Raw genomic sequence first — 27,754 nt, 5'->3', positions numbered from 1 at the left:
TGGGCTGTGTTATGATGAGCTTAAAAAAGTATGCTGCCACTTGTGAAGTGGTCTGTGGTTGGGTCTTTCATGCGTTATCCATCCTGTGTGTGCATCAGCATCAGTATTGTGCTGAGTTATCGTTGATGCTTTTCATCTCAGTTATTTTTTTTTATATTTTTTTTTGGAAAAGTGAGCGCTGAAGTTTAAATATAATATATGAGTAATTTGATCCTAAAATTTTAATATGATTTGGGGGCTTGTTTGGTTTAACTTTATATCTGTTTTTTGGAGGCTGAAAGCTTGCTCAAAAACAGATTTTCCACTCTGGATTAATAAATCTATAGCTGTTTTTTTAGAATATTTTTGAAAAGCTGCTTTTCTGAGACTTAGGGCTTCGTTTGGGACAGTTTTTTTATTGCTTTCTAAAACGGAGTTTTAGCACAATTTTTTTTATTTTTGTACTAAAATTCCGTTTTAAAAATCAATAAAAAAGACGTGTAACGAAGCCTTAGGCTTGGTTTGGGACAACTTTCTTATTGCTTCATAAAGCAGCTTTTTAGTATAAAAATTAAAAATCTTGTGCTAAAAAGATGTTTTAAGCAACAGTGAAAAAGTAGTTCCAAATAAAACCTTAGGCTTCATTTATGATGGCTTTTTTATTGCTCCTTAAAGCAGCTTTCTAGTATAAAAAATTTTTGTACTAAAAAGCTACTTTAAGAAACAGTAAGAAAGCCGTTCCAAACGAAGCATGATAGCTTTCTTATTGCTTTTAAAGTAATTTTTTAGTACAAAAATTAAATTTTGAAGTAGAAAGCTACTTTAAGAAGCAGTAAGAAAGCAGTTTCAGCCTTCCAGGGACGACTTTATTGTTGCTTCTTAAAATAATTTTCTAATATAAAAATTTTAATTTTTGTGATAGAAAGCTGCTTTAAGAAGCAACAAAAAGTCATCACAAACGAAGCCTAAAGTTTCGTTTTGGTCTGCTTTTTACTGCTGCTTAATATAGTTTTTAAGTATAAAATTTATAAATTTTGTATTAAAAAGATATTTTTAGATGCAGAGAAAAAGTTATCCCAAATGAAGCCTTAGGCTTGATTTGAGACATCTTTTTTGTTGCTTCTTAAAAACAAATTTTTAGTTTTAAAATTAAAAATTTTAAAACTAAAAATTTGTTTTAAGTAACATTAAGAAAGCGGTCCCAAATGAAGCTTTATGCTTTGTATTTCTTTTTTAAATAAAACAGCCTTTTGGGCGGCCCTTTTCATCATCCTCTTTTCCTATAAGTTCTATTAAAAGAGCTTTTAATTTTACTTTATTGTGCTGATAATTGTATAGTATGAGGAACATTAATGGGCTATTTTGTTAATTTTGATACATTTTCTTTTCTCATGTAAATATAACCGTTATACGATGAGGTAATGATCATATGAGTACTAAGTATTAAAAAGCATGTTTGTGTAAAAATAGTAAGTAAATATTTTTTACTTATAAATTTAAATTTTTAGGCTGAAATAATGGATTCTTTTTTATTGTAAAAATAGTAAGTATATATTTTATTTATTTATTATAGTAATGGATTCTTGATTTAATGATGCTGAAAAATTAGCCTCACAAGTCTTATTTCTTTGAATAAAAATTTCAAAATTTATGAAGGTAGAGTAAGATTAATTAATTTTGTTGTAGGCTAAAAATAAAATTAACAAAGTGCATCATTTGGTCAGTTGTCCGATCTGAATTATTAAATTTTTACTATAAAATTAGTGTGAATGGGTTAAAAAATATTATAAATGAAAATTCTTTATTAGATTTAAATGAAAATTTGACGTTTAACCAAACACAATCGAGAAAAAATATTCATATAGTCAACTCCATATAGTGAGATAAAGACTTGACGTTATATATATATATATTAAATTTGGATCATAATTTTGATTCCAAAGATCCCATTTGATCTAACTTGGCTAAATTTATCAATTAAAGAATGATTTTTTTCTCCTAAAAATTGAGTAACTTATGACTGTCATTGTAAAATGCAGGTGCAGCATCCAGTAATTGCTGTCACATGCTGAAGCATCATAGAGACATCCTTATCACATGAATCATAATGTTCAACATCATCTTTGTCTCTTCCTCTATCAAATTTGTCTGTTCCTATATCAAAATTTCAGTACCTATTCATTTTTTCAACGACAAATTTGTACTTATGTCGGTATGACACAGTGCATGTGGCTTGTGGGCCTTATATGAATTAATAACCGTTCTTCAGATTAATTAGAGGCAGATATGAAGAGCATTTTATTTTCCTTGGCATCATCAGGCAATCAGGAGTTCATTCATCAAAAACACTCATAATGAATGAATGAAGACATGGTCATGTGTCAGCATTAAAATTGTTTTTGAGGGATTTTCATTCTGATTCTTATGTGCGCTTACAAATCACAGCAATGGGATTATCTTTCCAGTATTTTGGAATTTTCAAGCGTCATATAAACAGCTTTAGATCGTGTTAATCCTAATGAACTTTAATGGATTAAGGCTTCGTCTGGGAGCAGCTTTAGATCACTATTTTTTTTTTCTGCTTTTAAAATATTTTTGTACGAAAAAGCTACTTTATAAAGCAGTTAAAAAAACCGTCCAAAACAAAGCCTAAATCTAATCCATACAAACTTGTTCATCTAGTTCAAACTATCATTAACATTGTTCTCAAAGCCATCATTGATAGAGATTAAGGCTTTGTTTGGGATGGCTTTCTTTCTGCTTCTTAAAGCAGCTTCTTAGTACAAAAATTTTAATTTTTATGCTAAGAAACTGCTTTAAAAAACAATAAGAAAGCCGTCCCAAACAAAGCCTAAATCATCCAATGCAGATTTGCAACAAAACTTATCTTGGGACATGGCCCCAATGGATAAAAAAAACAATATTGGGGCTAGGATCTCTACCCTTAGATTTTATTTGGGACGATTTTCTTACTGTTTTCTAAAACAGTTTTATAGTATAAAAATTTCTAATTCATTTTTTTAAACTAAAAAACGGCTTTAAAAAGCAGTAAAAAAAGCTCACCCAAACCAAGCCTTAGTTTGACTTTAGAAATAAATAGCCACAAGTGAGATGCATTTCAGTCCACCAAAAATTCCAAGGTCAAATGAATCATCTATCCACCGTATGTTTCGCTAAGCTAGCTCGGAAAAATCAACTTGCAATAAAAACAATTCCCTTTACTGGTATCTGCAAAGAAGTATGCAGTTTAATGTTGAATTTCCATATTGTAAAATTTCAAGGAGATGAAAACTGATATTATTTTATAGTCAGGACAACGACCCTTGTAGGCTATAATCTAGGATCTGATCAGCAATACTCTTATTGCAGCTAATAAGAGTAAGTTTCTAAAAACCCATTGGCATCCATTCCTAGCACTTCATGTGGTGTTCAATCTAGTTTACAGAAATATTTTTCATACAATCTAGTTCATGCAATTTCCTTGCATGCTTCTCAATATAATGTTTTCTTTGTAAAGCTAGAAAAGCATGAAAAATGACAAATCATACTTACTCTAATATTACTAGATTGTATGAAAAATATTTCTGTAAACTAGATTGAACACCACATGAAGTGCTAGGAATGGATGCCAATGGGTTTTTAGAAACTTACTCTTATTAGCTGCAATAAGAGTATTGCTGATCAGATCCTAGATTATAGACTAGAAGGGTCGTTGTCCTGACTATAAAATAATATCAGTTTTCATCTCCTTAAAATTTTACAATATGGAAATTCAACATTAAACTGCATACTTCTTTGCTAAGTTGTTTTTCCGAGCTAGCTTAGCGAAACATACGGTGGATAGATGATTCATTTGACCTTGGAATTTGTGGTGGACTGAAATGCATCTCACTTGTGGCTATTTATTTCTAAAGTCAAACTAAGGCTTGGTTTGGGTGAGCTTTTTTTACTGCTTTTTAAAGCCGTTTTTTAGTTTAAAAAAATGAATTAGAAATTTTTATACTATAAAACTGTTTTAGAAAACAGTAAGAAAATCGTCCCAAATAAAATCTAAGGGTAGAGATCCTAGCCCCAATATTGTTTTTTTTATCCATTGGGGCCATGTCCCAAGATAAGTTTTGTTGCAAATCTGCATTGGATGATTTAGGCTTTGTTTGGGACGGCTTTCTTATTGTTTTTTAAAGCAGCTTCTTAGCATAAAAATTAAAATTTTTGTACTAAGAAGCTGCTTTAAGAAGCAAAAAGAAAGCCATCCCAAACAAAGCTTTAATCTCTATCAATGATGGCTTTGAGAACAATGTTAATGATAGTTTGAACTAGATGAACAAGTTTGTATGGATTAGATTTAGGCTTTGTTTGGGACAGCTTTTTTAACTGCTTTATAAAGTTGCTTTTTAGTATAAAAATATTTTAAAAGCAGAAAAAAAAAATAGTGATCTAAAGCTGCTCCCAGACGAAGCCTTAATCCATTAAAGTTCATTAGGATTAACACGATCTAAAGCTGTTTATATGACGCTTGAAAATTCCAAAATACTGGAAAGATGATCCCATTGCTGTGATTTGTAAGCGCACATAAGAATCAGAATGAAAATCCCTCAAAAACAAATTTAATGCTGAGACATGACCATGTCTTCATTCATTCATTATGAGTGTTTTGATGAATGAACTCCTGATTGCCTGATGATTTTTGTTGAATTATTAGTTGGTTATAAATTAGAAAAGAAATGTAGATTGGGTAATTTATTATCAATTAAGGTTTGACTTAAACCAATTAAGAAATTAACCTTAAATTTTAACACCCCATGGGATTCATTCGTGGCGTTGTGCCACCAGGCTCGAGGAACCAGGCCTCCTTAGGACACTTAGCCCCGCAGCCCGGAGTAGTCCATCCAATAAACTTCACTTCTGGAGTGGTTGTTATGTATTAAGGGGTATGTTTATTGATTTTAAAAGATTACTCTAAGTTTGATCTTTAGAAGTCTTTTATCCTAATGAGTTTAATTTATAATTTAATCTCCTAGGGAAATCTACATCTTTTAGATTTTAGATTGGTTAAGAGTTAATTATTAGATTAATTAGATTGATTTAGATTTTAAGTCTTAGGTTTATAGTTTAATGATTACAAATATTAACAATAACTTGATTAAGAATTAAATATTTTAACACATTTTAAGAGTTAGGTTATAAATTGTTGGTTGATTATTAACGGATTAAGAAGAACTAAACCTAGGGAGACGTGTCACTAAGTTTTGTTTTGATGTCTCTACCCTACAGGGAGCATGCATCTTAAGTCTATGTTTTCTAAGACTCAATACTTAATTTTTGTCCTTAGATGTCGCTAAAGTTATAGGACTAAAAGTGGTGTTGTTTTCTAATCCTTAGGACTCTCGTGCATGTGTTGCTAAACTTAAGAATCAATAGCAAAGCAGTAGAAAGAAAAAGAATGAAAATCAGAAATAAAAGGAATGTAGGCATTGTTGTTTTGGACGCACTTCTTTAAAGACAAGTGTATCCTAAAGCAACATCAACAATGCCCTTTGATTTCCCACAGTCCAAATGAGGCACTTGCTACAATTAAGACATCTACCTACAACACATTCTGAATCAATCTTATATCAACTAAGGGAAGCAGACTTCTAAAACTAAACCTAAAGGTAGACTCTTTCTATTTCAGACTTATCCAAAGTTCTATACCTCTTTTTTTTTTTAGAAACTAACACTAAAGGAATCTAACTCAAACAAGTGAGGATTATCTCATTCCCAAAAAGACACTAGAGAATTTCAAACACAAAGCTCCATAATATCTCAAACTCCAAAATCTATCTTATAGAAAGACACACTAAGGGAATCTAACTCAAAACTACCTAAAGCTTTAAACCCCGAAATTCATCTTTGGAAATAGCCACTAAAAGAATTTAATTCAAATAAGAGAGCACTAACTACTCCCCCAAAAGACACTAAAAGATCCTACTACACAAATTCAATCATCAAATTATATCTTTCAAAATAATTTTCAAGGACCCTCCAAATGGGCTACTACACAAAATTCTACAAAAAGAAATCTACAAAAATCTCTCTCTTGACACCAAACTCTACCCAAAACAACCCACGACCAAGTACCTTTCCTTTCATTTGGAGTGGGGTAGAAAACATAAAGCTTTCCAACGAGAAAGTTTTATAAAGAAAACTTCTCATTGTAAAGCCTTTATCATAAAACATTCACAAAACTTTCGATAAAGCCTCTCGATGTAAAACAATTCGCAAAAAAAAAAAAAAATAAATAACTTTCTAACATGAAATCAAATATAAAACAACTTGCAACATCTTTCATTTTGAAGACTACTCATGAAATCTTAACACAAAAATCATTTACAAATCTTTCCAATCATGAAGCAGATCACAAATCTCCTCAATATGAAATAAATCATAAAAATTCTTCAATGTAGAACAAAATACAAAACTTCTGAATATGAGGCAACATGTATATAATGTTAGAACCCAACACTTCTACTAAAAGAAAACGATACTAACGGAGGGTTTTGATGCAATTTGTTCTTTTTATACTTAAAGAAAGTATTCTAACAACATGAATACCAATGTATAAAGACTTTTACCACATAATGCATTAAAGTCGCTTCATAGACATGCCATCTTGCATTAAAACCATATACCCTTTTTTTTAAATTGAGACCAATATAGATCATGGTATCATCACAACACAATATAGATTTGAAATATGAGATGTATGACTATTCTCCAACAAACTTCTAGTTTTCAAATCTATAAGCTATCCAATATTTTCAAGAGCATTTTCAACACAAATCGATAAGCCTGCTTTAATAGTACCAACCATATGATTTCGCAAGATGTTTAAACCTTGTAAAGAAGAAGACAATCTCAAAATTTTCATGCCTAAATATTTTTCTAAAGCAACAATACTTCCCCTTTCGAAAGTCTAAGCAGAGAAAGGCAACTCATGTTTGAAACTCTATTTTTCAAAAGTGTATAGAAATCATGCTTTTAAATACTCATGTAAATGCTTGGCTCATGACAAAATTTACCCAACAATTCATACCAAATACTACAACGAAAAGCAGGAGAGATGATACATAAAACTTTCATTCCAAGTACATTCCTAAAGCTTTAGACAATGTTTTAACGGAATCAACAAGCATGCTTATAAATTTCATGATTAATAACTATTCAAAGAAACTACTATCTTTTTTTTTTTGTTTATTCTCATTTGCAAGTCTCTAGATAGCATATTCAAAAACGTTTGGAACAAAGGATACTACCATACTAAGCTTCAATGCAAATCGAACACTTATAATTTCTTTCCAACGGCATGCCACCAAACACTTGGTATGCAACACTTGAAAGCTTATACAAAAGGAATTAACCACAAAATGCATGATATACACACTTATTTAATCAAAAGCTTTCTGAATACCTCTCAAAAGCGTTCTCATGATCCATATAACGATTATCCCATCAAAAAGACATATGCATAAGAATAAAATACCAAACAAAAGAAGCTTCTTTCTCAGATTTTCATGAATAAGAAGTGATGGCAAGTGAAGGAAAAGAGTACACTTTAACTATTCTATGCAATGTTGAATCAATTACATGCCAAATTCATTCTTGAAACAACTGACGTACGAGAACCTTTCAATACAATTGCTAGTATCACTTTTCATATAAGACTCAATCAAGTATAGGAGAAAGCATATAAATATTTCGTCATCCATGAACTTCTATAGCCAAACATGCTAATATGAGTTTGCTTTAAATCTATAAGACACATACTCACTTTTCAAAGAGTTTCCAACACATGCACCTCTCTTTTATTCCAACATTCACAAAATATTCCAAACTACTAGCTCTTCCAGATAAATGCAAATGAACCCTTTGACATCTTCCTTAGTTACAAAATAGAAAAGAAACCCAATGCTCATGTTAGCTGTTACCGACAATGCAAATGAGCACAAGTATATTTTTTTTTAACATAATTATGGTTCATAAAATCTCCCTCAATCATTGAAACAAGATGCAAATTTTAACATGATTTGGTCTTAATATAATACCCATGTGAAAACTAGAGATTAAATTTACCTTGAATGGGAATAGCTTGGAATCTTGTTAAGTCGTTCCCAAAATTTATTGAAGAAAACTCATTATTTAAACTTCCCAAGCATGTATAAAAAGTTCGGCATAAACATGGGGTTTCAATATAAATAGCCTTATTATATCATACCCTTTCTCTTTCAAGAACACTTCATCCAACAACTAGAATGCAGAGACTACGAAATTATAGAATAAGCCCATAAGAATACCATGCTGATAAACAACATCCCGATATATGTAAGTAAACCAAAGGTCTTAAACGATCATATTCCTTCACAAAGAAATTGCCCACATTTATCATATGCCTCTACAAATACCAACCATAATCGACTTGTTTAAATTTGCAAACCATCTGAGAATCATACAAATATAAGTCATAACATCTCTCAACTCCAAGGATAAATAGAGTTATTACTCTAGCCACCCACAATTTTATTCCTAAAAAAAAAATAAAAGAAGAGGGAAATAGATCTAATCATTCTTTTCAAAGGCTAAGAACAAAATGAGAATGATCATCCCCTCAAGTGAGGATGAGAAGAATAAACTAAAACAAAAAAACTTCAGCAATACAGAATATGTATTTGATGCCTTCATTTTACTATAACATCCAAATAACACCGTCTTGCAAGAGAAGGAAGGGAAGGGGAAGGGGAAATATAGAAACAGAAAAGGGATCTAAAGAAAGAAGAAAGAGGAAAGAAGAAACAGCAATGAGAGGGGAAGAAGGAATGAGTGATTACTTGCCTGAGATGGATTCGGCTAGGGCAAGGTCGGTCGAATCAGCGCCTAGTTCAGTCCTAGCTTGCGAACAACAGGGGACTCCAGTCCCTACTGATCTAATAACAAAATGACCACCATCAATAAAACAAACACCAAGTCTAATAGAAGGTATCATCCTCAGCAAAAGGAAGCCTTTCAGCTCACAATTACATAACTTGCTACTACAATTAACAAATCGCTAACCAAAATGTAGTATTATATAATCCTGACCATTAAAAAAAGCATCATGATTAACTAAACATCTTTGAACTTCAGAAGGTGCAATGATTCCCTAATGTTTAATTTGACAAGAAAAACATAAAGTTATGTAAACTAAAATATGATTTAAATTTTTATCAGTATTCACATGTTTTCAAATGAAGGGGAAGAGTACGAAAAATATAGTATGTCGTTGTGTGGACCCCCGAAAGGATACCGCACAGATCTTATTGCAGTGAAAAATAATGTTTAATTTGACAGATCTTATTGTCTTCAGAGTGCAGAAGGTATACGACCGCACCACCCCAAGGGATAGAAACGATTGCAGGCCTCCGGTCAATGGAAGGGCATATTAGATCGCACATGCGACTAACGAATGAGAATAGCGGCTCTCGCCAGCGCACCCCGATGGGTAGTAATATATACGACATGATCAAAACAACGAGTTTTCCCCACCCAATACATCAGCTCTAGTGGTGTTTATTTGATGGTGGAGTTCCGTTTCCCATGGGCCCAAACCCCGTGGTTAATTACATCTCGAGCCTAGGGCCCGATAAAACTCTCAATTAAGGATTCGATATTATTCTTCCCAGACAAAGGATTGACACGAAAGGGGAAACTAAGAAATTCCTACTCAAAAGGAAAGAAAGGGCTCAACTCGGCTTAGTCAACATGCACGGCTCACACTGACATCCGGAGGGACTAAAACAGTTGAGGAGAGAAAGAAACTCAAACACTCAAAACATACAGAGAGAAAAGATGGAAATGGCGTCATCCGTGTGACGCGGATAAGCAGGATTTATAGTCCCTTAAGAATAGGGAACTTACCCGTTGTTTAGGCATACTACGAGACACCCAATGTAGTAGCCTCCAACCTAAATCTAAGGTGGGTTTAGTGTTCTACCCAACATTAACACCTGTATCCTAGCTAATGCACCTGGGCTTATACACTGCCTGAAAAGGTATGTCAGCTGATCACCTAAGCGTGTAAAATCCATGCAGTCCAGTCTTCATGAAAGATAGGTAGGTAGTCTTTTGGAAGTAGGACCGACGTCTAGAGAGTTTCCTAATTGGCTATGGACTTATGTAGGGTGAATGTTCCTAGAGCCAATGCAATTAAAATTTTAATTTAGTTAGTTTCTAATACAATGCATGCTGGTTAAAAGGCTCCAAATCATGTATGCATAAGATTTAAAAAAAAAACAGGCTTATATAAAAATAATTTTTAGAAAAGATTGTGCCTCCCCAGGTCCGACACTTCATCCTCATAGGTCAGATTATTCGGACTCTACCCGCAGGCAGGGAGGTGTCTTATAAGGAGGAGGGATAGAGTAATAATATCCATGCGACTCCGGACGATTCCGGCTATTCCCTAGGTCATTAAGTTTCTAAGCAATTTAATTCCTAAAATACTAATTTTTAATTACGAGTAGAAAATATTTTTTATCCTGAAGAACCTATCGAAAATCAGGTCATACACATGCAAGAAAAGAAACCTAGGAAAAGCATGCAATTTCTACTGCGCAATCAATGTAAACAAATCAATATAACTCAACCAAACACAGAAAAGTAAAGTCCAAAATTCACGGCAAGTGTCATATAAATATAATCCAGGGTCTTCAGAAAAGTAATGGTAGACAGGCCCCACCGACAATAACCTGAATTCTAATCCTAATGCATGACGCAAGTCTTAAATGCACGGCATTTCGTCTTTAAGTCTTCGCTTCGAGTGAATCGTCCTTCTCCGGATTGCCTTCCTTCGGATAGTCTCTTTTGGGTTCCGTATGATTTACAACCTAGGGTCTGCAGAAAAGTAATGGTGGTCAGGTCCCACCGACAACAACATGGATTCTAATCCTAATGCATGACGCAAGTCTTAAATGCAAGGCATTTCGTCTTTAAGTATTCGTCTTCGAGTGAATCGTCCTTCTCCAGATTGCCTTCCTTCGGATAGTCTTTTTTGGGCTCCATATGGTTCGTCCTCCAAGAGAGTACCCAAATGAATAAGAGGTCAACCTAAAGTTTAAAGTTTTTCGTTTGAGTAGATCTAAAACCGAATACATAGAGTGTAATTTTAGTAGTAATAGTTCTAGTGTGAGGTTTTCGTTTTAGATATCTTGAGTCTATTGTTCAGAGTGATGGTAAAATAGACGGGAATATTATTAGTAGAATTCAAGTTGGAATGAAGTAGAGAAATGCATTGGGCTTATTGTGTGATAAAAAGTACCACTTAAACTTAAGGGAAAATTCTATAAGATGGTGGTTAGACTTGCAATGCTTTATGGCGCAAAATGTTGGCCATTAAAAGAGAAGTATAATATTAAGTGTTGCAGAGATAAGGATGCTCAGGTGGATGAGTAGCTTTACTCTTAGAGATAGAATACGAAATAAGCATATATGTGAAAAGGTTGGAGTATCTCCAGTGGCATATAAGATTAAAGAGAGTTGTCTTAGATGGTTTGGTCTAGGGGTGTAAATGAGTCGAGTCGAGTCGAGTCGAGTTTTGGCACTATCGAGCTCAACTCGTTAGTCGAAAAGCGAGCTCGAGTCGAGCTCAAAAGACGAGCTCGAACTCGAGCTCGTCACACTATTAACGAGCTCGAGCCGGCTCGCGAGCTACTTGATTATGATTCGATTTCACATTTTTCTCATTTTGCCGCCTAATTTTTCATTTTGCCGCCTTGTCCTTTTGTATTTCAAAAAGTATAAACACTAGGATTTTTTTAGCATGAATCTGCAAAAACTCTTTTTGGGGAAAGTAATTAATAGTTTTTTATTCATACTTTTTTAAAACTTCTCTCCTGTATTAATGAAGATGAGGTATAGGTTGTACTATCATATAGGAAGTCATGTCATATAGGTCGAAATAGGTATATTTTTATTGAATAGCCATCCTTTTTTTAAAACTATAGGCCGAAACTCCTCTCAGCATATATATATTTTTTTAAAATAAAAATATGTTCGCTAATTAATTTAATTAATTAAATAATTTCAAGCCGGCTCATAATAAGCTCGTTAACAAGTCGAGTTCGAGCCGGCTCACGAGCCGGCTCGGCTCACTTACACCCCTAGTTTGGTCACATAAAACGATGACCTTCTAATGACCCGGTTAGGATAGATGTATTAGATTTAACATATGTTAAGAAAGGTAGAGGTAGACCTAAAAAGTTTTGGTTAGAAAATATTACAAATGACCTTTCTTTATTGGATCTAAATGAGAATTTGACTATTAATCGGACATAATGGAGAAAAATGATTCGTGTAGCCGACCCCACGTAGTGAGATAAAGGCTTGATGTTGTTGTACATGTTTTCAAATGAGATAAACATATTTTTGGTGAACAGAGGTGTATTTCGAGACCTGATTCCAAATCCATCAGCAATGCAATCATATAAGTAGTTTCACCTAGTACATCATAACTTCAAAGCACATCAAAGCACAAGAAGATAAGTGGTTTGTACGCAAGGAAACACTTTCAACCAAGAATTCTATTAATAATATAATTATTCAGCAAATTCAAAATTTTAAAACAAAGGCCCACCTGTAAGAAATATTATCATTTCCATTAGACGTATTAGATGCTGGGCTTTGATGGATGGTCGTAGCCTCTTCATTCAATTTCTACAAAGAAGCTTATGTAAAGGGAGTAAAGACTAAAGGAGAGACATCGTATACATCAACCAACTTCTCTGACTCACATCAATTGACGGATTAAAGCTCTGAAATGACATTCGGCCTCTTAATGCTCCGGGGTGAGGATCCCCTTCAACTATCACTATGCTGGATAAAAATTATTCAGAAAGCAACAATACTTCAGCAACCCAAAACAAGAGGAAAGTTAAACTTCAGTGGTCATTGCAGTAATAAGTAAATTTACTTTAAATAGCAGCACAACTTAAATAAACAAAACAAGGCTACAGAAAAATCCCTGAAGTAAATGAAAGCAAACACCTAAGTCACAATGATTGCGTTTTCAGACATTTCAAGAGCCAAAGGAATGGGGATCATAAGAAACGATGAATTTTAAATAGGTTTCAGTTCTTAAAAATCGGAATGTTTTTTGCACTACTTTGGTGAGCCAAGAGAAAGAAAATCTAGAGACTTCCAAAAAGTTCGGCGTAATAAGGAAGAAGATACGAGTAACTCAGTAAAAGAAAGCTGCTAATAATGACATCAAGGAAAAAAGAAAATGCAACTTAAGAAATTATTAAATGAGTAAAAAAAGGTCTTCAAAAGAACCAAATAAATAGAATTGTAGAATAATATTAAAAACAGTATTAAGGGATAGCTTTTAGTTGCTTAATTCATGAAATGTTGCCGCAATTTTTTTGTGGTTGCTTGGCAACCGGATTTCTCATTACTTACCATAAAATCACGCAGAGGGGGCACACGTTTAGAAATGTGATGCCCGTGTACTGCGTTGGACAATTGTTGACCACTATTTTTAACATCAGGTTTGACATATTTGCTCCCATAATTTTGGAGAAATTATCCATCCTAAGTTTCTGATAGGAAACACTTGTAGATCTCAAGTATTTCCTATCAATGTTCGGAAAACAGCGAAAATCCTCCACAAGAATCCATACAAAACCAAGAAAAACATTAGAAATTTTTTATTATTTGATGAAATAGAAATGGAAAATAGCAAGATACAATTGATCCTCAATTCGAGAGGAGGATCGATCTCTCCCAAATCTCCAGACGCCACTAGAGCCCAAAAGAAAACCTAAATCTAAGATATCTCAAATTTCAGCCAAATTCAAGATGCCCTAACCCTAGGAAAACAAACTATTTAATGCATACAAATCAAAAGGAAATCCCTAAATAGTTCCTAAATTCAATTTCCCTCCTAAACTCCCTTAAAAATCTTCCTAATCGGCTCTCTTGAGCTCGCGGAAATGAGCGGCTCTTCTTGGAGGAGGAAGAGTTCCGTCCAATTGGCGTAAGCCGGTCTTGTCAGACCGGCTGGATCGGTCTAACAATACTCCCCTCCCAAAGATCCACCTTGTCCACAAGGTGGAAAGATGACACCCTCCTCCATTCATTCTTCATCACAAATGGTAAGAACCTAAAGAATTCAGTCCTTACACCTGTGCCCCGGCATATACCTCTCGTCACATCTAAAACAGAGCCCCTTCGTCCTTTTCTCTTGTAATCCATCTCTGTGAGCTTCTTGACGTTATCACCAGATCTTCCACCTGCAGTCTTTTCCTTTAAAGTTCCCCGAAGAGTATCCAATGTTGGCTCCTTGGATGTCAGTAAGGTGGTGGTCATCCTATATGAGCCTACTGATGATGGGGACATCAGATCAGCGTGCAAGGTTTATCAGTGACGTGGCCGCCGATCTACGGCCACGATCGAGTCCTTGTATTTCTGAGTCATGATTGTATTTTATTTTATTTATGCATTTTCTTAGTTGCTTAGGTGTCGTTATTATTTCCCTTTGTACCCCTTTCATGGGAGTGGTCGCATGTAAGCCCAAAGGGCACCGGCCCCAGTAATCCCACCACCTGCTCATCCCCCTCTTCCCCCCTCCATTTAATTCCATTGCCTAATTGGGATTGGATATTTTGGGATAGAATTTTGAATTCAAAATTGTCTTTTGAAATTTAAAATCTTTCCTAAGATATCAAATCTACTTTAGGAAAGTTCCTAAATTACTTCTATTTGAATTTTAAATTTGAATTGGATTTAATTAAAAACTTTCCTCTTTACTAAACCCAATTAAGAAACCCCTTAAAGCCTCTCATTAACTGCCCCCATTGACAGCCATCCCGCCAGCCCCTTTTCCCTTGAATTTGGGTTTGGAATTTATTTCCTATCTCTTACTCCTACCTTTGGAAATATTTCCAACTCCTAGCCTTAGCCGAATTCCATCAGCTTATTTCCTAATCTATTACCCAAATCAATCCATTGATTTAGGGAATAGAAATCCCTCAGATTTCCTGTTATTTTCACCGTCTCCTCCTCCTCCGAATTGCTCCAATTAGCTATTCTAGTTCAGAGCCTGTGGATTGGAATTACTCTCAGCTTTCAGTTCATCCGTAATGCTAAACTTCTCCTTCAATTTTCTCTACCTCTTAGGCTACTAAATCTGAAATTCATCTCAGATTCTTGTTAGAAATCTGAATCTGTCAGATTTTGAGATTCAAATCTGAAATTGTTTCAGATTTTGGGATTAAAGCTTTGAGCTTTCGTCTCCTATTCAATTGCAAGGAGAAACCTCAGTTTCTTGGTACCCACGTGCAAGACGGAGCAATGACCAAGGAGATTCTACTTCCAAGCACCAATGAATGACGGGATCCCTTGATGAGTACCTCGATGGCATTGATTGGATGATCTCCATGTCTCTCTATGCAAAGGTTTCCTTCTCGCTTACATCTTATTTCTTTTAAATCTGAATTCTAATTGATATGATTGTAGTCACCAAAGTCTCCTCCGAATGCTCTTGCTAAGTTTAGTAAATCATAGGGATTGAGCGTGCTTTTTATGCAGCCTAAATCTCATTGTTAGATTAGGAATTAAGTTGGAAGCTACTATTTTGTGTTGCTTTTATTTTCTTAATTATTTTGAATGTTCAAAATTTGGCGCATGCGATTTAGCCTATGCAAGATTAACTCCTTCAGTGTTTTACTCGACGTGGATAATTGCTAGTAATTTTATTCGAAACTTATTCTAATCAAAGAGTTGTGCAAAGCCTAAGTGAAACTCATAAACATTGCATCTAAATAGTCCTGCATCAACTAACCTATTGCCTCCCGTTTCTCTCTCCAGGTGCCTCTGATCCTCCACAAACTGAGCTAGTTCCGGAGCCTCTCCCAAGTCACGAGGTCTCATTACTCTAACCGCTGCCCGAATCTATGGTGTCAGTCCCTTCATGAAATTTCCCTCTAGCACTATCTCAGGAAGGTGGTCCAATCGGCTAGCAAGGTACTCGAATCTCTCCTGGTACTCCATCATTGTCCCCTCCTGAATTAAAGCGAAAAACTGCTCGTAGAAATCCCCTCTCCTACTAGTTTGGCAACGTTCCAATAAGCAGTCCTTAAACTCCCTCCAGGTCCTTATTGCTCGCCTCGTAACCCTCCATTGGTACCATGCTAAAGCTTTCCCTTCCAAGCACATCCCGACTACCATCAGTCTCTCCCCCTTCGTCAACCTGTTGACGGTAAAGTACCTTTTCACCTTGTAGATCCACCCATGGGCATCCTCTACCTCAAAAATAGGCATCTTCAGCTTCATCACCCTTAAATTGCCTCTGTTCCCTGTGTTCCCTTCCTAACTTCCCCTTCCCCAAGGGGTTAGTTCCCCCCAACTGTCCCAATCATCCCTTCTATGTTCATACCCCAGCCTTTCTTCAAATTCCCACATTCTCCTCTCAAATTCAGCACCCATTGGAACCCCACCCCATTTAAATTCAGCCCCCTTTTAGTCATAATTACCCATTTCTCATTCCAATCTCTCCCCTCTCCTCTCCAAATTAGCATGTCTTCGTTCTTGCCCTACCTCGTCATACCCTCTGCCGGGCTTCCCCTAGGAATAGGCTCTAGGAGAGGCATTCTCTCTTCCCCCTTTTGAGTCACCACCTCCTTATCTCCCCTTTACCGGATTGGCTTAGGATTTTTCCCATCTCCTTGGCTGTCGGGGCCTTCCTTTCCCTCCAACGATGATATTTTGGTTTGACCCTCAAGCACTTTCTTCAACATCTCCTCCAGGATGGAAAATTTCGAATCGAACTTATCATGGATGGTTGAAAAATCTTTTTTTTAATCTGAAACTTGAGTTTGGAAATCTAAAATTTCATATTTCATTTGTCCAATCCCCACTTTAAGGCGTTCCTCCAACGTATCCATTTTATTGGCCGCCATTGACGCTCGGATTTTTGTAGAAATAAAAAGCTAGACTTCGACCTTCAAAAACAGAAATTTTCTTCTTCGAAATCCCAAGAACAATCACTGAAATTCACTAAAACATCCCACCAAAGGTCCCAAAAACAGCTCTGATACCAATTTGATAGGAAACACTTGTAGATCTCAAGTATTTCCTATTAATGTTCGGAAAACAGCGAAAATCCTCCACAAGAATCCATACAAAACAAAGAAAAATAGTAGAAAATTTGTATTATTTGATGAAATAGAAACGAAAAATAGCACGATACAGTTGATCTTCAATTCGAGAGGAGGATCGATCTCTCCCAAATCTCTAGACGCCGCTAGAGCCCAAAAGAAAACCTAAATCTAAGAGATCACAAATTTCAGCCAAATTCAAGATGCCATAACCTTAGGAAAACAAACTATTTAATGAATACAAATCAAAAGGAAATCTCTAAACAATCCCTACATGCGATTTCCCTCATAAACTCCCTTCAAAATCCTTCCTATTCGGCTCCCTTGAGCTCGCGGAAACGAGCGGCTCTTTCTGGAGGCGTAAGAGTTCCGCCCAATTGGCGTAAGCCGGTCTTGTCAGACTGGCTGGACCGGTCTAACAGTTTCCTATACCTACTCACTTACAATACAGCCTCAGTCGTGAACAATGCCTCCTCTCTCACCCGATGTTCCATCAACTTCCTTGGTTGTTTGGTGCTCCACTGATCTTCACCCTCTCACGAATAGAAGCTCCAACTGTGAACTCACTCAGAACCGTTAAAGTAATGCAGCTCCTCCAAGTGATGCAAAGCTCAAACCATCTTTTCTACCTTGCAACAAAAACTCGAGTGGGCGGCAGTCTACTCCCTTTTACAAATCCAAGCTCTGGTAGTTGTATCTTCATTCATGTAAGCACTATTGTGTTTTTATCTATGGTTGATCATTCATGGATTTTTACTAAATATTCATGATTTAGTTTCGATTCTTTTCTGTTTTTGCTTTTTTGGGATGCAGTAATCAAGCATTAATCAATTTCATGTTTTTTTGCCACATTACAAGTCTTAAGAACGAAGCACTAATCAATTTTATGCGTTTTGCAACATTAAAGTCTTAAGAACGCATTAAATGCTTCTGTTACATGCAATGATAAGGCAAGAAATGGATGTGCATATAACAAATATTTTCAGAAATGTGGATAAATTTTGGAAAACTTTTTTTCCTTGGATCTGCAATATGGTTAGGATTATGTATTATTATTGGTAAAATTGTGTGATTTACCATTGCTAGATGTAACATGAAAAAAATCCTTGGTATTGAAACATTTAAGTAATATTGGTTTTTTTTTTTGGGTAGAGGTCGCCTTGATTCTATAGATTTTTTATGGAGTTTAAAAGAAAATAGGGGACTTCAATCATTTAACCATCAAGCACATTGATGTAGGCATGTAGCAACCATCCAAAAAGCATATAGTTCTTTGGTTTATAAGCAACACATAGAGAGTTGACTTTTCAAAATAAAAAAACAATGTTAGCTTCCATCCAAACAACATATAGTTCTTTCGTCCAAACACAACCCTCCCACAACTTCATAGCTAATTTTATAGACAATAACAACTGTGATAGGAAATACTTGAATTCGCAAGTAACCCTAAGGTGACACTTGAGTTCGCAAGCAAACCTAACCAAGATTAGTAAAAAAAAGGAGCAAAACTGCTGTTTTCAGCAGTTAAACAGCAAAAACAGTGGAAATCTGAGAAGAAGCTTGTAGAAAATCAAGGCAAACACTTGTATTCCAATAAGAAATGAAAAGCACTTGCAAGATACAACTTTCCTTCAATTCGAGGGGAAGGAAAAACTCTCCAACGATCTCCGGCAAAGCCAAGAGCCCAAGAACATCAAACCCTAGATCTCAAAAATAATTCAAATTCAAGATGCCTCCAAAACTAACATTCATCCCTAATTAAGGCAAAAGGATTCTAGCAAAATACCCAAACAGCCCCTTAACATTCAAAATTTTCCATCCTAACATCACCCAAGCCCACATGGCTCTTCTCTAAATCCCGCTCCCCTTGTTCTCTTCCGCCTGGAGTAACAGTGGACCGGTCCGGGCTGGACCGGTCCAGCTGGCCCCTCCTGGGCCAGCGTAACAAACTGCCATCAAACCAATCCTAAGTTCGACATAAAAAGGTGCATAAAGTTGAAAAATTAGGCCTTAATGATATACATATTGAGAACAGAAGAATTAATTGAAGATAATGGAGTAGAATAGTTAAAATATATTTTTAACGAAATCCTAAAGGCTTAAATAAATAAGGCCAAGTGATCTAAGAAAAAGTACTTTGGTAGACGTAAAACAAAATTAATGTTTATGACTGACGAATAATGATAAAGTAAACTATAGAATCATAATGGCATTTAGGGGATGAAAATGGTACAAAGGCTAAGAAAATCATGTCAATTTCTAGCAGCCAATTAGTGTTTATGCCACAAAGATCAACTATGGATGCTACTTTTGTGCTACGACAATCTATGGAAATAAAAATAGGGATGTTTCAATCACTTACCCCAACGTTCTTCACTCTATCTCCTTAAATTTAAATAAGAGTCAATCCTCCGGCCTTTTTAATGCTATGCAAATAACATGTATCATTCACTAAAATCCTATGATGCACTGACACTCCGCCTAAAGAAGGAATATAGTGTCGGACACTTGATGGACACGGACATATATCACCGTATAGAGCCCAAAGCCCTAACTTTCGCAATCCCAATCGTGTTCGTTTCGTTTAGGGCGAGTTAGGCAAGCAGTCGAGGCAACCAGTCTCCCTTCCTTCAATGTTTCTGCACGAGCAGGTCTCCTCCTTCGACGTTTTCACGAGCAAACTTCTTCCTTCATCATTTCCGCGTGCAACTGAGGCTTCCCCGTTCCTTCTTCTTCGTCGCACTGCGAAACGACTTCCTTCCTTCGTCATTTCCGCGCGCAACCGAGACTTCCCCGTTCTTTCTTCTTTGTCACACCGCTAGCAGGTATCCGTCTTAAGTTTTTTTTCCCCCCTGAAAATAGTTTGATTGTTTTGGGTTTCGGATGTTAAAAGTATTAAAAGGATTTTGATTTTTTTTTTTTTTTTGAAAGTATTCTAATGAGAAGATTTAAAAATACCTAAATCATTTGTTGAAATTTTCATTGATGATGTTTACTATCTAATGGCGTTTGTTGGAGACTCATTTGTTGCCCTAGATTTTATTTCGAACTGATATGATGAGTAGAACACTAGAACCTCTTCGTGGCGATGTATAGTTATGCCCTAGACTTCTTTGCAATGCTTGAAATGGAGTACTGATGGTGTTGTTTTTTCTATTGCTGTTAGGAATTTTTTTAAATGGATTGTGTTTAGATTGTTGTAAAACTGGTAATTTCCCCATTTCCGTACATTGGTATTATCTTTTTCTATTGTGATTGAAGACTTTGGATTCATTAGGCATGAACTGTGAAGATTGAAATGTTTCGCCTAGCAGTAGAATACGATCAAAGAAGCTATCTAAAAACTGCTATCATAATAGGTTATTGAAGAGAGTAGATGGTTGCTTTAAGCTGTCTTAGTTTATAACAATTGCTTATATTTTCTTTCTCCTATTGTGAAGAGAAAAGAAATCAAAATCCAAGCCTCTACAAATGTAATTATTTCACTACAATGCATGTTGACATTTAAAAGTTTTAAGTTACAAATGGAATAGTTTCACTACAATGCATGTTGCCTATATTTTCTATCATTTTCTAAGTTGTTCAGTTGTTCTTTACAAAAGTTAAGAGTACAATTGATCCTGATTTTATTAAGCTTTTATTTCTTCCATTCAACCAGTGCATTTAAAAGCAAAATGAGATATAGTGCTGGTGGGAGTAGATTAGGCGAAGGTTCAAAAAAGCCATCTGTAGAAACTGATAAGCCATTATGGATTCATGTTATCAAATTAGGCAAAAAATTTTGAAGGAGGGAATGTGTCATTCAACGCAATTATTGTGGTGGCACTTACAAAGGATCATATTCTAGGGTGAAAGAACATCTACTTAAGATTGCTGGAGAAATGGAATTAGAATGTGTCCTAAGATTACTACGGCCCAGTTGATTGAAATGCACTGACAAGTTGATGAATCTAGGATCAAAAGGGCGCTTCCTAAGGTAATACCTTTGCCATCTACACATGGTTCATCCCACACTTCTTCCTCATCTGTTAGAGTTGATCATTCATTATCATTTAGAAGTGAAGGATATGAATCAAAGAAAAGAAACGAAATTGCCAGTATTTCTTTAGATAAGGCTTTTAACATGCAACAGCGAGAGGAATTAGATGGCGAAATTGCAATGATGTTTTTTCAGCAGGACTTCCTTTCAACCTTGCAAGAAATGCTTATTATAAAAATGCATTCACTTTTGCATGTAATAACAACCTGACAGGTTATGTTCTACCTATCTACAATGCAATAAGATCAAAATTATTGAAAAGGAAAAGAGCACATATTTAGACATTGCTTGAACCAACGAAGGAGTGTGGAAAGAAAAATGCGTCAGTTTGATGTGTGATGGTTGGACTGATCCTCAAAGAAGATCACTCATTAATTTCATGACCGTTACAGAGAATTACCTAATGTTCATTAAAGCTGTGAATTGTGAAGGAGAATATAAGGATAAATATTTCATTGCAATTTTAATTAAAGAGGTGATAGCCATGATTGGGCCTTCAAATGTTGTGCAGGTTATTACAGATAATGCACCGATGTGTAGAGCTACAAGATTATTGGTGGAGCAAGCTCATCCTCATATATTCTTGACTCCATGTGTTGTGCACACTATAAATCTTGTTATAAAAAAATATTTGTGCAGCGAAGAATACAGAAGCTAATGAAATCATCTATGATGAATATCATTGGATAACAGTGGTTGCAAATGATGTTATTCTGATCAGAAATTTCATCATGAACCATTCAATGAGTCTTTCAATGTTTAATGATTTCTCATATTTGAGAATGTTAGCTGTTGTTAAAACTCATTTTGCCTATGTAATAATCATGTTAAGAAGATTCAAACAAATAAAAAATGTTCTTCAATCTATGGTGATTAGTGAGAAGTGGTTTTACTATCGAGAAGATGACATTATGAAGGCAATGTATGTGAAAGAAAAGAACTTAGATGATTTGTGGTGGGATGATATGGATTACATTTTAGCTTTCACTGATTCAATTTATGTTGTTGAGAGAGGCTGACACAGATAAATCATGCCTACATTTGATTTATAATGTGGGACTCTATGTTAGCAAAAGTGAAAAAAATTGTATACAGACATGAAAGAAAGTCACATGATGAAGACTCAAGTTTTTGGAGCGTTGTCTATACCATTCTTGAGGATAGGTGGAGCAAAAGAAACACACCTTTGCATTATTTGTCTTATTCATTAAATCCAAGATATATTTGTATTCATCTTTTAAACTAATTTTAAATTTCTTGGTATATGAATAAATAATTTTATATGCTTTGTATTATTTGAAGGTATTCAAGTAAAGAATGACTTCAAGAAGACCCTCAACGTGTCTTACCACAAAAGGATTTAGATTTAAAATATGAGAAAGATATACTAGAAACGATATTTCTCAAATGTGGAGAGAAGAAAGATTAATATAGAACTTACAAAATTCTTTGGATATTTAGAAGATTTTGGTGATCAATAATCTTTGGTTGATAGATGAAGGATGGATCCAAAAATGTGGTGGTTGATTCATGGAGCTTTAGCACCGCTTCTTCAAAAAATAACAATAAAACATCTTGGTTAAGTATCATCCTCTTCTTGTTGTGTGAGAAATTAGAGCGCATACTCATTTATTCAATCGATGAAGAGGAATAAAATAACTCCACAACAAGCTGAAGATTTAGTTTATGCGCATACAAATCTTCACTTCTATCAAGGAAAATCCAACTTTAAATGACAGATGATAACAAGATGTGGAATGTTGCTTGAGATGAGTATGAGTGCATTGAAGATATGAGATTATTGGATGTTGCAAATTTTTCTCTTGATGAACCAGAGTTGAAAACAATGATATTCAATGATGATAATATTGAAGGTTAAAGACCAACCTCTGAATCTAATGCTATCATTCCCTCTATTGAGTAGTTAAACCTTCATGTTGTAGAAAATGATTTTTTGCTTATATTTTTATAGTTGTACAAGACATACTAAACATTTTTATGTTATAAGCTAAACAAGTTATCTAGACATTGATGTATTATCTCTTGTCATTTATAATATGATATCACCTTAATTTCTAATTTTCTATATATTATATTAAAAAAATTATTATGTCGTATCCATGCCGCACCTGTGTCCTATATTTTAAAAAAATGACGTGTTCCGTATCTGTTTCGTTTCGTGTCCGTGTCACCGTGTCCGTGTCAGTGCATCATAGCTAAAACCTAAATACTATTTTATAAAGGTTTACATGTGCCCTCCCATCAAAGAATTCTCTAGCTCACTAATATAATCCTATATGATGTTGCATCCCTCCAATTTATACATGCATCCAGCCTAATTTCTTAGTTTTACTACACTAATTATTAATATAACTTTGTTGTCAATCTTATTTTTGTTAAATATGATATCCATTATCACAAAATACCACAAAGGCTTTCATTTCAACCGCTCAACTTTGACTCTACAAACCATATAGCCATTTAAATCATCATTCATTTGCATAATAGATACAATCATACAAGATATACAAAGATGAGACACTTAGGTAACACCAAATCATTCATCATTATTGAAAATCAATAAAATCATAACCACTAAAATTACATATTATATAGTCAACCTCAATTCCACTAACAATGAGTCTCTTATCTTCTAAAAATTTCCCTACTATTATATCGAATAACTTCATTAAAAAATAATCTCAGCTAACAGTAATATTTCATACAAGAAAGCATTAAACGTACCTTTTTTTATATCTATTGTAAGCAAACCAATGACCAATGGAATAAAAAAAAAAGACAAAATTATGGATCCATTACTGAACCTTAAAAAAACATACCTTTTTTTTGCAGGCCTCATCAGAAGAAAATCAAGCATATATTAAATTGGATTCATAGTTAAAGATGGTTTGATGCAATGATTTTACAAAATAATATTTATGAAGAGAAAATCTAATTAGTATGGGTAGGTGAAGTGATGTCACTGCATAAGCTGTTCAGTCTATAGTTCAGAATTAAGTTTTACTGGTATAGGGATGTAGAATTTGTAAATTATTGGCTATGAATGACAAAAGAAATAAATGGTTTGTGAAAACTAGGTGCTTAGAAGATATAGGCACATTCACCACAAAAGACCTGCCATGAATCAAGGAAGCATAGCACGAAGGGGAATGAAATATATGAGAACTGCAAAATTTATTAGAATGACGCAAGATAATGTAATAAAACTAATCAGAATAAGAGAGTAAACAAACATGAAGTGAATGCAATGCAGTAGCTAATATTGAGAATGAACTTGAATCAGATGTAACCATAAAAAAAAATATCCCATGAGCTGCAATCAGCAATCGAATCATTAGTTGTAATCAAATATAAAACAAAAATGCTTTTTTGCTCAGGAACAACAATGTGTGATCACTGTGCAGACAGATCCCTTAGTCCAACAGTCAAAAGTATAATAGAAACAAATCAGCATAACACAGGAAAACAGTATAAACAGTTTGCCAGCCATATCAAGTTCATGTAATTCCTTAAATCAAGTTGAAAATATTTACAAAGAAAAGTTATAATTAGAATTTAGATGGTTACAATATGGCTATCCAAATGTTTCTGCTACTAAATGAAATATTTAAGATTTACGATTTCAAGAAAAATCCTCAATTTTTTAGCATGAACCTTGTTTCATAGTGTGCCCAATAATTGGCCAAAGGAATTACACAACAATCAAAAAGCAACCCTTCGCTCAACTCGTGCTAATGTATCCACAGAATTACAAAACCTTAGCATGCCACGGCAAGCAACATCAAGAGAACAAAAAATTATGTAAAAAAGACAAATTTTGGATGCATAATACAATAATCTTTTCCCACAAAACCCCATCTACCACGCGCAACCAAGTATCTCGTTTCGATTACTAGCAACAGAGGAAACCCTAACGAGAAAACATTACCATAATAATCCTACCATCTTCTTCGGGCGGGGGAGGCAGCGTTGGCCGTGTCAAAAACGTTTCGAATTGGCTCCGGATTCTCCTTTTGTTCATTGATCTTTTCCTCCCTAGGAGCAGCCCTTTGCATAAACTGGAACAAAACGAGAACTCTCACAGGTTACCACAAGCCTGGATAAAGGAAGAAACGACGGTTGGTGAGAGAGAAAAAGAGAATGACTAAAAAGACTTGCCTTTAAGTTTTTTAGGGTGTTCGAGAGTTCGCGCTTCGCCATTTTTTTGCTTAAAGGGTATGGCCTCGATTGCTGACTGACCGGAAGATAGCGGCAGCAGAGGCGGACTAGGGCTCACACCTGTGGCTGTGGACAAGAAGACGATTTTTACTTCGCTCTATTCAGTTTTATACTACTATACTAGTTTTGTTTATTATTATTATTATTATTTAAAGGAGCACAGATCAGTATTATTATCAAGCAAATAACTATAATATTTATTATATTTGATTTAATATTTTTTAGTTAAAATTGTGTATGAACCTATAGTACACAAAAATATATATCCTCCTATTTATTTATTTATTTTATTAGGTATGTATAGCCAGATAAATTAGTCAATGGAACACATTACAATTTTATAATAATAAATAGTACTATAGATTCATACAATAGATATTAAATATATGTGATAATATTGATATGATAACATCTTTAAATATAATAACTTTAATAACTCTTACATTCCCCCATAAACTCATAATGTAACATCATGGAGCACTTAGAATTTGTATGGTGCAAGAATAACTAATAGCTACTTAACTTACAACTTTTCAAAATTATCGATATGAGGCAATTAACACTAGAATGAGAAGTCCTCTAAAAAATTAAGAATCGAGAGATCGGTACAAGGCCAAGCATTATTGAGATTGAAAGGTGATAGAATGATAATGGGAAACAAGATCATCATGGGATACCAATATAGGGATGAGGGGTTCATCTCTCAAGATGGTCAAGATGAGGTATTGTAGGCTAAGCAAGGTAGAGGCAAGGCCTTCTTGTCAATAAAGGTAATCTATTTAACATTAACAAGAGGTTTCTACAAAATTCTACTTCTTTTGATTTTGTAGCAATTATCAATAACCACATACCCCATGAAGGAAGATCTATTGCTCTTTATTTATTTAATATAGTTTATTTTAGTCATCTGCAATTTTCATCTTTTCAATCTCAGTACAATGTATTTGCAAGTCATTTTTTGAAGGGGAAATTGAGCATGACTTTAAATGTAGAAGAGAACAATAGCATTCTACTATATTTGCTCCATCAGGTTTGGGATCTATTCAGGAACACGAAAGCTAGATTTATAAAGTCAACTTATATTGTGCACCAAAATGCAAAATTTTGTGACAAACTTGCTACTGAGAAATCTCTTTCTAACTATCATGATTTTTTATCCTACCTTCTCCATTGAATGGCTAGAATGTTATTATGGCTTTGATGAAGTTGGACCTCTTATCGTTTGATTTAATTTAAATGCTCTATAAATTGTATTTCTATCTTTCGCTCGATTTTATAGGTTAGGGGTGCTCCATGCATCAGCTTCGTAAGTGTTGTTTTCAATGCTTTTCACAATTAACCAGACGTGTTAATGTGACAGCTATAAAAAAATTACTCTGTCTTTAAAAGGTAAGGACATATTCGAAAAATTATGACTGTTGGTTTTCTTAAGGAAAAAAATTATATCTACAATAATTTTTAGAAACTCTATTTAATTATCCCACAATGATTACCCAGCTAATTTTACGAACAACTGTAGTACTAGTTTTGAACAAACCCTTAAAGTTAAAATTTTTTAAACTTACTAGATGGAATATTGTTTGAGCTTCACATTTTAGCCACTTGAAAGCACATTAAGTTATGTAATTCTTAGATTTTCTCTATTTATTGGGATTAAAATTACATAATTTTACCAATGTTCATTTATAAAAATTTCAAGGATAAAAATTATAATTTTCTGAATAATGTTTATCCCTTGTACAAATGCATACTATGGAAACTTGTGCGGACGATCACAATCCAAAATTTGTTGTGCTCATTATTAAAGTAGGATCAGTTAGTTTTTGTGTAGAATTTGCTAAGAAGTGTGGCATTACTTTAAGGTTTATGCTTAGTATTTTATCTTGATAATTTTGTCTTTAAAGGGAGCATCTATATTTAATATATAGAATTTTTCGTATAAGAAACTCTTAAGAGAAATATCTGATTGATGTCACGGAAGAAGAGTTGTTTGGTTTGATGAAAATTGAATATAACATAAAATATTTTTTATGACAAATTATAATTTAAGTTTATAAAATATTTTAATGACCCTTAAATATAGCTAATTAGTTCTAATAGTTCATGGTTTGTGTTTAAAGATTTTCACATATGAGATTTAAGCAGGAGTGTAGGACACCAATTATTGATTTCATAGTAAGGGCTCTTTGGTTTGCTTCTATGTGGAAATCTTGTTTTGGAAAGTGAGGATTTTATTTTCACTCATTTTAAGCATAAAATTGAAAATCCTCACTTTAGAGAGAGTTTTGAAGAGGCTATATATATTAAATTCTAACTTCCCCATTAGCAATCC

At 34.4% G+C, this 27,754-nt stretch overlaps 1 protein-coding gene across 1 annotated transcript; it reads right to left on the bottom strand.

Moving 5' to 3' along the window:
• Positions 1-12,572: 12,572 nt before the first annotated feature.
• On the bottom strand, positions 12,573-25,514 carry LOC110108908. The gene is made up of 4 exons (XM_028699471.1): positions 25,363-25,514; positions 25,147-25,262; positions 12,780-12,861; positions 12,573-12,702 (listed from the first exon to the last, which is right to left on the bottom strand). Exons 1-4 carry the CDS (start codon positions 25,402-25,404, stop codon positions 12,598-12,600), a joined length of 345 nt encoding a protein of 114 aa, XP_028555304.1. The 5' UTR covers positions 25,405-25,514; the 3' UTR covers positions 12,573-12,597.
• Positions 25,515-27,754: the final 2,240 nt, after the last annotated feature.

Source organism: Dendrobium catenatum, unplaced genomic scaffold (assembly GCF_001605985.2).
Source record: "Dendrobium catenatum unplaced genomic scaffold, ASM160598v2 fragScaff_scaffold_1297, whole genome shotgun sequence".
Classification (NCBI taxonomy): domain Eukaryota; kingdom Viridiplantae; phylum Streptophyta; class Magnoliopsida; order Asparagales; family Orchidaceae; genus Dendrobium; species Dendrobium catenatum.
Note: the sequence above shows the minus strand (reverse complement) of the source record. Positions and strands in the feature narration are given on the sequence as shown.

What these genes read in the sequence shown, in the direction of transcription:
- LOC110108908 (XM_028699471.1), bottom strand. Translation starts at nt 25,404, where the DNA reads ATGGCGAAGCGCGAACTCTCGAACACCCTAAAAAACTTAAAG. An exon ending in TCCCCCGCCCGAAGAAGATG is followed by an intron (nt 12,862 to 25,146) that starts GTAGGATTATTA and finishes ATTTTTATCCAG; the next exon opens with CATAGTGATAGTTGAAGGGG. An exon ending in GCTTTAATCCGTCAATTGAT is followed by an intron (nt 12,703 to 12,779) that starts GTGAGTCAGAGA and finishes GCTTCTTTGTAG; the next exon opens with AAATTGAATGAAGAGGCTAC.